Source organism: Alosa alosa, chromosome 24, assembly GCF_017589495.1.
Source record: "Alosa alosa isolate M-15738 ecotype Scorff River chromosome 24, AALO_Geno_1.1, whole genome shotgun sequence".
Lineage (NCBI taxonomy): Eukaryota > Metazoa > Chordata > Actinopteri > Clupeiformes > Clupeidae > Alosa > Alosa alosa.
The window spans coordinates 26,804,014-26,817,009 of NC_063212.1; the positions used below are offsets into that span (position 1 = coordinate 26,804,014).

The window sequence follows — 12,996 nt, forward strand, 5'->3', positions numbered from 1 at the left end:
ATCGTATTTAGTCTGACTATAACGTATTATCATCGTATTTAGTCTGACTATAACGCATTATCATCGTATTTAGTCTGACTATAACGCATCGTATTTAGTCTATAACGCATTATCGTATTTAGTCTGACTATAACGCATCGTATTTAGTCTGACTATAACGCATCGTATTTAGTCTGACTATAACGCATCGTATTTAGTCTGACTATAACGCATTATCATCGTATTAAGTCTGACTATAACGCATTATCATCGTATTTTGTCTGACTATAACGCATCGTATTTAGTCTGACTATAACGCATTATCATCGTATTTAGTCTGAGTCTGACTATAACGCATTATCATCGTATTTAGTCTGACTATAACGCATCGTATTTAGTCTGACTATAACGCATTATCATCGTATTTAGTCTGACTATAACGCATTATCATTGTATTTAGTCTGACTATAACGCATTATCATCGTGATTTAATCTGACTATAACGCATTATCATCGATTTAGTCTGACTATAACGCGTATTTAGTCTGACTATAACGATTATCATCGTGATTTAGTCTGACTATAACGCATTATCATCGTATTTAGTCTGACTATAACGCATCGTATTTAGTCTGACTATAACGCATTATCATCGTATTTAGTCTGACTATAACGCATTATCATCGTATTTAGTCTGACTATAACGTATTTCTTCACTTCCATCATCCTCTGTCTGCAGGTCAGCATACTGTGAAATCACATGACCTTCAGTCCAGTCCCAGCCTGCACAGGTGAGATGTGTGTGTGTGTGTGTTTATTCTCACTGTTCTGCTCTGCTGTGTGTGTGTGTGTGTGTTTATTCTCACTGTTCTGCTTTGCTGTGTGTGTGTGTGTGTGTGTGTGTGTGTGTGTGTGTGTGTGTGTGTGTGTGTGTGTGTTCTCACTGTTCTGCTCTGCTGTGTGTGTATGTGTTTATTCTCACTGTTCTGCTCTGCTGTGTGTGTGTGTGTGTGTGTGTGTGTGTGTGTGTGTTCTCACTGTTCTGCTCTGCTGTGTGTGTGTGTGTGTCCTTCCCCAGGCAGCGAGCGTTCCGGTACACCCCCCGAGGTGCAGAGCTGGAGGGGGAGGTGCTGCCTCTGCCCAAGACCAGCAGCTCCGAGTGCAACAGTTCCGACGAGCTGACCGGTCCCTCCTCCGAGCTGGATGACGCACTGCTGCGCTACGACGACGTCCTGCGTCGCTATGGCAACGATGACGCGGTTCCCCTCGTCCAGCGACACGCCTCCTCCTCTTCCTCCTCCTCCTCCTCGCACCACTCCCCGGCCCCGCCTCCTACTCAACCTAAGCCACTCCCCCTCTCCCCACGATTGGACCGGATCAACCGGAACGGGCGATGGGCGGAGTCTGAGGTGCCGGAGCCACGCCCCCCCTCGTCTGACGGCAGCTGGCGGTCCGGTTCTGGTTCTGACCCGGAGAGGACGGAGCAGTCGGCCAGCGAGGGGGACGAGGAGCGGCAGGACGCCTCACCACACACACACCCTCACACACGCGGCCATGCGGCCGCCCCAGACCCCGCCCCCCCCACGGCCCAGCCCACCACCTACTTCTCCGTGGATACGTGCATGACGGACACCTACCGCGCCAAATACCACAAGCGCAGGCCGGCCCTCTACATGATGGCCGACGCCCAGGGGGAGGAGCCAAGCTCGTCAGGGGAGAGTGACCACGGGGAGGAGGCAAGCCCCACCCCCTCAGAGACGCAGCCGTCTGACTCTGTCAGACCCAAACCTGAAGCAGGTACACACACACACACACACACACACACACAATGAGGGGCAGCCGTGGCCTACTGGTTAGCGCTTCGGACTTGTAACCGGAGGGTTGCCGGTTTGAACCCCGACCAGTAGGCACGGCTGAAGTGCCCTTGAGCAAGGCACCTAACCCCTCACTGCTCCCCGAGCTGCTGTTGATGCAGGCAGCTCACTGCGCCGGGATTAGTGTGTGCTTCACCTCACTGTGTGTTTACTGTGTGCTGAATGTGTTTCACTAATTTACAGATTGGGATAAATGCAGAGACCAAATTTCCCTTACGGGATCAAAAGAGTATATATGAAGAGTTCAGATGCAAAACCCTCTAAATCCGTCTGACCACTTTTCTTTTAAATGAGCATTTAAATTCAGGCTCCTATAGGTTTTTGCCTATAAATCGATATTTCAGACCAGGAAGATAGTGGTATTTAGTGGGTTTAGAAGTTAAATTATTTGTTTAGCGTATACTATGTGTGAAGAGCATCCCCTCACCATCTTTATCTCATTTTTGACATAGGTGGCATTTAGAGGCTTTTGCATCTGAACCCTTCATATACTTACTATACTTACACACACACACACACACACACACACACACACACACCGGTAAAGCATGTAGGAATCCTCCCATCTCTCTCTCTCTCTTCTCTCCTCTCTGTCTGTGCCAGTAGAACATGTGATGCTGCTCTTCTTTGTGTTCCATTATAACATGTGATGTTACTGTTTAATGTGTTCTAGTATATGATGCTACTGTTCCATGTGTTCTAGGCTACACCAGCAACAAGGCAGCGGTGAAGTGGAACCCAGTGTCCTTTAAAGGTCTGGACGAGCATGGCTTCCTGTGAACACACACACACACACAGAGATGATGAATGTGTTACCAGGACATTTGCACAGCGCCAAGGAAGAGATCTTCACACACCGCCTGCGTCACTTTGTCCAGTTCCGTCAGCAGTGAGATTATTTAAGAGCTTGTTGAGATTACGGTGATTGAAACAAATCACAACCAACTTTGAAACGTTACACTCCGCCACGCGAGAACCTAAACCGCTCTGCATCCCCCAAGAACCGCCACACGAGAACCTAAACCGCTCGGCACCCCCCAAGAACCGCCACGCGAGAACCTAAACCGCTCGGCACCCTTCACCCCCACGCTTCGGTTCAGTCCCGTCCTGAAGTCTTTCCTCTCTGTGCAGAAGATGATCTGATCCGATTCTAAAGTCTTTCCTCTCTGTGCAGAAGATGATCTGATTCTAAAGTCTTTCCTCTCTGTGCAGAGGATGATCTGATCTGATTCTAAAGTCTTTCCTCTCTCTGCAGAAGATGATCTGATTCTAAAGTTTTTTCTGATCTGTAAATGATCTAGGCATGTCTGATCTTTTAAACTCTAGGCATGTCTGATTACCTTTGAACTCTAGAGGTGTCCGTCTCTTTTGGGACAGGTGTACATTTGTAGGGTCTGTCCCTCGGCTAGTTGGACTTTTGCTGTATATGTGGCATATTTTATTTTTGTTCAGTATGTTTTGTATGTAGCCCCAAATGACACTGGACAGTGCCTTATTTTCTATGGAAAGATGATTTAAAATAGGTGTTACCATTTGTAAAAATGTGTACCTTTTTAGATGCTTTTGTATGACTAATTTCATTTTTATTGATCAACAGCTGTTTAATAAAATATTTTATGTAATCATACATATGGTTTCATGTTATTTGGCAAAAATAAGTCAGTCAAACTGACCTTTTTCTATGATGCTGGGTCACATGACATTGATGTGTAGGGGGTGGGGGGCCCAGGCCCAGGCCCAGGCCCATGTGTTTATGGCACAGCAGCACTATCTTGAGGTGAAGAATGAGGAAATCAATCAGCCATCACAGGAGGGGTTGGGGGATGATGAGGTGCCCAGGTGGAATGAGCCAGGTTGGCCAATGAGCCTGGACACCAGGGAGCCCCTAGTCTCTGCGACGGGCTGTTCTATGACCTCTCATTGCAAGTGACCAGTGAGTCAGGAGCAGGTTTAACGTCTCTTCCGAAGGACGGCATCTCCTACAGCACAGTCCCTGTCACTGTACCGGGGCATCGGGATTGTCTGACCAGAGGGAGGGAAGACTGCCCCCTACTGGCTCCACAACACCACTTCCAGCAGCCACTTGGTTTCCCCAGGAGGTCTCCCATCCAGGTGCTGTCCGCACTCTCACCTGCTTAGCTTCAGTCCCTGTGCAGAGACTGGATATCCACTGGGCCAGCTGCTGGCTGAGGTGTCAAGGCCATATAGTAGTAATGAGTTGGTCTTCATCAATGCTGATGCAGTGTGATCAGAGCACACACACAGCGCTCATACACACACAGAGCGCTTACACACGCACACACACAGCGCTCATACACACACACAGTGCTCATATACACACACACACACACACACAAAGAGCGCTTACACACACGCACACACACACTGTGATCAGAGCACACACACACACAGCGCTCATACACACACACAGCGCTCATACACACACACTCACACAGTGCTCACACTGTGTGATCAGAGTGAATGCAGCACACACACTAATTTCAATCTCCAAACAAATATACATTTTAAAAGATTTTTTATTTTAAAATGGCTTAAATTAGGAGAGTACATTTGAAATGTTTTACCATGAAATCTTTTATATCTTTTAAAAACAATTACAGTATTAAAATGTATAAAATATAAAACATTAAGAATGGAAGGCATTCCACGCCACAGTCCCAGGTCCCGGCCCAAAGATAGCTAATTCACAGTAACAAAGGAGGCCGCTGGCTGAGAGTGTGTGTGTGTGTGTGTGTGTGTGTGTGGGTCTGTAACAAAAGAAGCAGTGGCAGAAACAGTGTTCTTTTCAGGGTTCAGTCCAGACGACAGATATGAAACATCCATCTACACACACAGAGCCGCACACCAACACAGACATCTACACACACAGAGCCGCACACCAACACAGACATCTACACACACAGAGCCGCACACCAACACAGACATCTACACACGTATACACAGAGCCACACACCAACACAGACATCTACACACGCATACACAGAGCCGCACACCAACACAGACATCTACACACGTATACACAGAGCCACACACCAACACAGACATCTACACACGTACACACAGAGCCACACACCAACACAGACATCTACACACGTATACACAGAGCCGCACACCAACACAGACATCTACACACGTATACACAGAGCCGCACACCAACACAGACATCTACACAGTTCTACACAGAGTTCTGTACAGCGAAGTGTGTGTGCGGTGTTTGGCCTCATGGACCCATGAAACACACATTGGGGATAACACACACTGGAGATAACACACACTCGGTGTAACACACACTGGGGATAATAAATATGCACCAGACACACTCACACAGGAGTTGTTTTTGTAAAGCAGTTCAAGTGTCCCATTTAAAACAAACCAGTAAATGAATTGCAGTTTTCTCACACATTTTCTGCTTTGAAATGATTAATGGAAGGTGGTAGGACGTGGGAGGTTGAATTCAAATGTATTCATTTCTATGGTTGATAAATGTTGTGTAACAATTTGGACACAGGATGGACATTATATTGGCTGTCCAGTCCTTTGGGAACTCTGTGATAGGTGAGTTTAGAGAGTCCTGTAGTGGAACATGAGAGTGAGACAGGAGAGTTTAGAGTCCTGTAGTGGAACATGAGAGTGAGACAGGAGAGTTTAGAGTCCTGTAGTGGAACATGAGAGCGAGACAGGAGAGTTTAGAGTCCTGTAGTGGAACATGAGAGTGAGACAGGAGAGTTTACAGTCCTGTAGTCATATGAGAGTGAGACAGGAGAGTTTAGAGAGTTAACGGTCACGTAGCGGTGTGTTGTTAACGGTCACGTAGCGGTGTGTTGTCCTGTGTGATGTTGAGGGGTCACATTCTGAGGTAAGATCCAGGGTGGTCACCTTCAGTAAGACCCAGGGTAAGACCCAGGTAAGACCCAGGGTGGTCACCTTCAGTAACCGCTGCGGAGTAAATGCCAGTGAGTGTGTGTTGTGTGTGTGTGTGGTCATCGGGGTCAGAGGTCGCTGGGCTCACGTTCTGATGAGTGTGTTGTGTGTGTGTGTGGTCATCAGGGTCAGAGGTCGCTGGGCTCACGTTCTGATGAGTGTGTTCTGTGCGTGTGTGGTCATCGGGGTCAGAGGTCGCTGGGCTCACGTTCTGATGAGTGTGTTGTGTGTGTGTGTGTGGTCATCAGGGTCAGAGGTCGCTGGGCTCACGTTCTGATGAGTGTGTTCTGTGCGTGTGTGGTCATCGGGGTCAGAGGTCGCTGGGCTCACGTTCTGATGTAACAGATGTAGCGGTGACCTTTGCCCTTCTTGCAGTCACGGATGTGCCACTTGCTCCGCCTCCAGACCAGCACGCACTTCCTGTTTCCCTCCCTGCTCCTGGGCGGGCTCCGCCTCCAGTTGGTGTAGCTGACCGGCTCGCCGCCCACCCACTCCCAGCGGCCCCTGCTCTCGCGGTCGTTAAGGCCTGGGGGCACGAGAGGTCATGGGTCAAAGGTCAGAGGTGAAGCTCATAGCTCATATATAAACAGTTTAAGGAGGTTTGACCATAGACATAATATACATAGACGCCGCATTGGCTGCTGGAAACAAGAAATGCGGCCGCCATCTTGGACCGGTCATACTCCTCGTTGCGTTGCAGCAGAAGACACAAGATGACAGCACTGTGCAGCATGTTCCTTCTCAAATCGGCGGACCATACTGGGATTTACTTTTCACAAGTAAGATTTAACATAACCGCATCTATTGGTTGTATTTTGTGAATAGAATATTACCAGAGAGCTGAGAAGGAGCAATCTTTGATATTACTGTATGAAAATCGTAGCCATCTAGCTAGGCTATGTTTACTCGGTGTTCACCCGGCTATGAACTGAGACTTGATAAGTCATATTCCATAACACTGACTTAGATTACAACTGACACAAGAAGGCTATTGTAGAAATAAATCATACTAGATTTGGTCGGGCGATTTTACACAAGTGGCATAGACTAGCCTATTGGGCAATCGCTAGCTAAGCACAGCTAAGTGTGTTGGTGTGTAGCCTGCTGTGTAGTGTGTAGCCTCACTATTTCCTGAATAAAGTAACTTTTCAATAGCTCAACTTCTTTATTTATCAAGTAGCTTAGCCAGACAAGCTACACTTTTCTTGTCATGTGAAATTAGCACAATTTAAAGTAGCTTCCTATGTAGTGAATTAGCCTACTGCTGTGTTTGTGTTAGGCTACTAATACATTTGACTGGGTTGTAGTTTTGTGTAGTGTTTTATTCATGGCAGAGTAACTGATAGTTTAGCTCACTAAAATTTCGAAGTAGCTTGCCCAACACATGTCATTTACCCTAACAAGAATAAGATGCCTCTCAAATTCCTTTTCATTCATTTATTTATTATTTTGTATCTCTCCAGAACAACTGCCTTGTTCAAGAAGACTGTGAATGAACTGAACGGTCTCCTCACACCCCTGGAACTGAGGAAGGTGCTCTTCATTGCAGTACTGCAGGGCATCTGCTACACTGTGACTGAATGTTTGATTTATGAGCTCCACCTTCATCACCTGCATTCGCCACTTGTGTCCTATTTTCCCATCGTCTGGTTGACTCAGTCCTCTTTTATGGAGTTTACCCAGTTTAATATGCCATCTTATTTGCCCACCTGCTGTCTGAAGCACTTTTGTTCTCAGCCAAAGTGTACCCAAGCAATTTTAGCAAGGTGGGAACATACAAAATGACATGCACCAGTTGTCCAAATCATAGAACCAACTGCATGACGGTAACTCTGTCTTACTGAGCCTGTGAAGACACACTCCCCTGATTCTTTACTGATTGCAATGAACGGGTTGATCTTAGCAGTTTCTAAAAATGTTTCTTAATTCCTTTTTATTTAATCTCTTCATTGGGGCTGGAACCTTTTCTGTGAACTGTAAATAACAGATGCTGTTGATGAACCCATTGACACTGTACAAGTGACAAGTCACCTTTTTTTTTTTTTTTGATGAACTGTTACACTTACTATGCCAAACCAATGTCTGTTTTTTAAGGATCAGAAACAAACCTACAAACTTGCACTTTACAATATTTATGGAACTTGTCTAACAAATGCTGTTGATATTGAACCCAGTTACTCCATTTCCTTTATGCCACACCAATGTCTGTTCATCACTTTATTTTGATGGCACTGAACTGAAAATGTTAATGGATTTTTTTTTTTTCTGTAAATTTAACTCATTAAAACTTGTATCAAACCAGTTTTTGTCTATGCTGTCAAACGGGATTAGTTATGTTCCCAGTTTTTATATTGATGTCATCACTTTATAATATATCATATATCAGAATATTCTATTACTGTTAAGCCCACTATGAATATTAAAATACACACAACCATGTTTCCTGTATCATACAGCTTTTCTACTGGGAGGTTTACAACTTATTCTGAGTCAATTTACCCAAGTTTGTCACTAAACCACATAGGCCTACTTGGAATACCCCTCAGATGTCTGAATGGCACTGATCTCACTTAAATGTTTATGGAACCTTTCTGTGGACTGTGAATAATGCTGTTGATGGAACTTTTCTGTCAACTGTGAACTATATTTAACTCATTAAATTTGTATCAAACTAGTTTTGTCTATGCTGTCAAACATGGATTATGTTCCCAGTTTTGATATCGGACGCCAGGTCACTTTATATCATATATCAGAATATTCTATTACTGTTAAACCCACTATGAATATTAAAATACGCTAAATCATGTTTCCTGTATCATAGCTACATGTATGACCTTTTGCAGCAAAAAAAAAAAAAAACGTGAGAATCTGTTCGGTATTCTGTGAGATATGATTAATTAAGTGCGCTGACAGCTCATCTCACCGCCAAACAGATTACACTGAGTGGAGGGATGACCGGTCCAAGATGGCGGCTCCAAATCTCGGGGCCAGCTTAGTAAGGAGTAGCGGGTCGACAAGCGGGCGCTATGTATATTATGTCTATGGGTTTGACTCCACATGTACTGTATTTGAGAGCTTGTGTGTGTGTGTGTGTGTGTGTGTGTGTGTGTGTGTGTGTGAGTGATAGTGTGTCTGTAACGTCATTGTCTTGTTGCTGTGTGTTGTCCAAGCTAGCAAACTAGTTTCCCTTCTGGGGATTGATCAATCAATCACTCAATCAATCAAATTCAGCAAGTGGGGGGTGTGTGTGAGTAAATGCTATCCACTTTTGTAGATCAATAATTAAGTGTGTGTGTGTGTGTGTGTGTGTGTGTGTGTGTGTGTGTGTGTGTGTCATAATGTTTTAAGATCTGTGCGTGTATATGAGTGAGTGATGTCATGTTTACCGATCCAGAAAGGCTTCCGACCACTGAAGTCCCAGAGCCAGTTCATGTCAGCCTTCGAGAGCACGCTCACCAGGTTCCCATGGAAACTGCACCGTTTCAAAAAATCACACACAGGAAATAAAGTTTGCACTCAGGAAAGGTTACGGAGCCAATGGGAGTCCTCTCCCTTTTATTGATACCACTTTGGATATAAGTGTGTCAGCATTCAGACATCTGCACGCTTCAACCCGTGGGGTTGGGGTCAGTGCATTTTCTGTGTGTGTGTGTTTGTGTGTCTGTGTGTTTGTGTGTCTGTGTGTCTGTGTGTCTGTGTGCAGGCAGGTGAAGGGGCTATGCAGGGGTAAGGCAGGGGTGGTTCATATATGGCGGGCAGGCAGGTAAGCGCAGGGGTTCATGAGCGCGGTTGTGGCGCGGTGTGTGTGTGTACCTCTCTCTGCATGCGCGTGCGGCTGAACTCCATGTGTCCTTCTTGTCGCTGCTCAGAAGGTAACAGTGACCGCCATGATGTGTCCAGCCCTGAGGACACTTCTGAGCATTCACCACCTACACACACACACAGACGCACACACACACGCAGATATATGAACATACATGTGTGCACACAAGCACAAGTGGACACATCCACACACACGCACGCACACACACACACACACACACACACACACACACACACACAGATATATGAACATACAAATGTTTGCGCATGCATACACACACGAACACATACACATGCGTGCATATACACACACATGCAAACACAGACGTGCACACATAGGTATATGAGCATACACATGTTTGCACACAAACACACACACACACACGTATATTAATATACACATGTACACACACACACACACACATACACACACATGTATATGAATATACACATGTGCACACACACATACACACACACACACACACACACACACACACACACACGTATATGAACATACACATGCGGGCACACACACACACACACACACACACACACACACACACACGCACATATATGAACATAGTCAAGTACATGTATGATTGTCCTGTCGCCTCACTGAGGCCTGTATTTCACGCCACCCCCTGCAGCGCGGAGAGTTGTCCTGGTTGCCCACACAGGTGGAGAAAGCCCAACATAGTCAAGTGCAGGTTTGATGACCCTGAGGACGGCTTCAGGGTTTAACACACAAGATTAATTACTAATATTAACACACATGCGCAGATCTAAACTTAAGGCATGTTTGTATTAAATCAGCACTGCGCAGATCTAAACTTAAGGCATGTTTGTATTAAATCAGCACTGCGCAGATCTAAACTTAAGGCATGTTTGTATTGAATCAGCACTGCGCAGATCTAAACGTAAGGCATGTTTGTATTGAATCAGCGCTGTGCAGATCTAGACATAAGGCATGTTTGTATTAAATCAGCACTGCGCAGATCTAAACGTAAGGCATGTTTGTATTGAATCAGCGCTGTGCAGATCTAGACATAAGGCATGTTTGTATTGAATCAGCGCTGTGCAGATCTAAACTTAAGGCATGTTTGTATTAAATCAGCACTGCGCAGATCTAAACTTAAGGCATGTTTGAGAAAGCCCATCAGTCTCGGGCAGGCTTTAGGACCCTGAGACGCAAAGTTGACATTAACACACAATATTAACACACATTAACACACATGATCAGCTCTAGCATGCAGGCTTTAGGACCCTGAGAAAGCCCATCAGCCCGGGTGCAGGCACAGGATTAGGCACAGTTGACATTAACACAACGACGAGAGTTAACATTAACACACAGCATTAGCACAGTTACATTAACACACAACATTAACACAGTTACATTAACACACAACATTAACACACAGCATTAGCACAGTTACATTAACACACAGCATTAGCACAGTTACATTAACACACAACATTAACACAGAGAGTCACATTAACACACAACATTAACACAGAGAGTCACATTAACACAGAGAGTCACATTAACACACAACATTAACACAGAGAGTCACATTAACACAGAGAGTCACATTAACACAGAGAGTCACATTAACACACAACATTAACACAGAGAGTCACATTAACACAGAGAGTTACATTAACACACAACATTAACACAGAGAGTCACATTAACACACAACATTAACACAGAGAGTCACATTAACACAGAGAGTCACATTAACACACAACATTAACACAGAGAGTCACATTAACACAGAGAGTCACATTAACGCACAACATTAACACAGAGAGTCACATTAACGCTAGGGCTGTTCGATCTAATCAGCACTACGTATATCTGGCTAATCGTAAGGCATGTTTGTATTGAATCAGCACTGCGCAGATCTAAACTTAAGGCATGTTTGTATTAAATCAGCGCTGTGCAGATCTAGACATAAGGCATGTTTGTATTGAATCAGCGCTGTGCAGATCTGGCTAGACGTAAGGCATGTTTGTATTAAATCAGCACTGCGCAGATCTAAACGTAAGGCATGTTTGTATTGAATCAGCGCTGTGCAGATCTAGACATAAGGCATGTTTGTATTGAATCAGCTTGTGCAGATTCACTAGACGTATAAGCATGTTTAGATTAAATCAGCACTGGGCGAGATCTAAACGTGAAGGGGCATGTTTGTATTGAATCAGCGCAGATCTAGACATAAGGCATAGTTTGTATTAAATCAGCACTGCGCAGATCTAAACGTAAGGCATGTTTGTATTGAATCAGCGCTGTGCAGATCTAGACGTAAGGCATGTTTGTATTGAATCAGCGCTGTGCAGATCTGGCTAGACGTAAGGCATGTTTGTATTGAAAGATTCAGCCAGATCTGCGCAGCGCTCCAAGATCGAACATGCCCGCTGATTTGACAATACCGGACCAGGAACTATGGAATTGTCTTCCTGCAGATACAGGTCTTGTTATCTCTCTGTACACTTTCAAAGTTTACAATACTAGAGCCCCTTACCACACTACCACAGAAGTGTAGTTATATTTTGAGCATTGTTAGTGGTATAAACTAGCGATGTGGCACCCTGCCCGGTTAGCATCACTGTAAGCCCATTCAGTGATAATGCAAATAAACGGTCTTGCTCAAAACTCCACCAATTAACGTAATTGTGCTCTCAATGAAAAGTTGTTAACTACCATAAATAGACCCTAGGTCAGGGGTCTCAAACTCAAATGAGCTTTGGGGCCAATTCTGCCAACGCCATCTGATTGAGGGCCGGCTATTTCTGAAAATGCAATGTTCTTTTTTCAAATACCACATAAAACTGCAAACAGAAAGTGCAAAGCTTTTTATCTAGTTTTAGACACCTGTGCTAGCAACCTTAGCTTATAAATAAAATAATGATAAAATAAATATTAATACAAATTATAAAACAAATGAAAAGCATAAAAACAGGTATGTGTGTGTTTCACACCAAATAAAAATATTTTCCTCTCATAACTTTTTTAAACCTGGCAAACTATAGGCGTGGGTTAAGAAAGCAACACCATTGGATTTTTATATCGTAATTTCAAAAGGTGTAGAATTCTGGGGTATTCTTACTGTATTCTGATGTGTTCACATGTTACCTCTGTGTGTAGTATACAACAGGAGAGGTCCATATTATTGTACATAACTGTGCCTTTAGGCCCAGTACCAGCAGGAAGGTCATACAGGCCGCATGTTTAGAACATCCGAGGAACATCGGTGATAACATGGGCCGAGGGAGACAGTTGTTCGCCTATTCGGGTTAGTATTCCATCTGGCCAGGGCCGGGTTGTGTACACTGGTTGGCACCTGCCACGCTGGTATGATTGGACGCTTGTATGTTT

General features: G+C 44.7%; 2 protein-coding genes across 2 annotated transcripts in view; one reads left to right on the forward strand and one right to left on the reverse strand.

Annotated features, from left to right (window-relative positions):
• Window positions 1–3,480, forward strand: part of LOC125289333 (inactive ubiquitin carboxyl-terminal hydrolase 53) — a 91,844-nt gene extending 88,364 nt beyond the window's left edge. Inside the window, 3 exon segments of the mRNA XM_048236087.1 lie at window positions 719–770; window positions 1,058–1,776; window positions 2,557–3,480. Coding sequence (XP_048092044.1) covers window positions 719–770; window positions 1,058–1,776; window positions 2,557–2,633 — 848 coding nt within the window. The 3' untranslated portion in view covers window positions 2,634–3,480.
• A 1,489-nt stretch (window positions 3,481–4,969) lies between these two features.
• Window positions 4,970–12,996, reverse strand: part of frem1a (Fras1 related extracellular matrix 1a) — a 77,379-nt gene continuing 69,352 nt past the window's right edge. Inside the window, 4 exon segments of the mRNA XM_048236088.1 lie at window positions 4,970–6,321; window positions 9,182–9,267; window positions 9,609–9,724; window positions 10,840–10,881. Coding sequence (XP_048092045.1) covers window positions 6,122–6,321; window positions 9,182–9,267; window positions 9,609–9,724; window positions 10,840–10,881 — 444 coding nt within the window. The 3' untranslated portion in view covers window positions 4,970–6,121.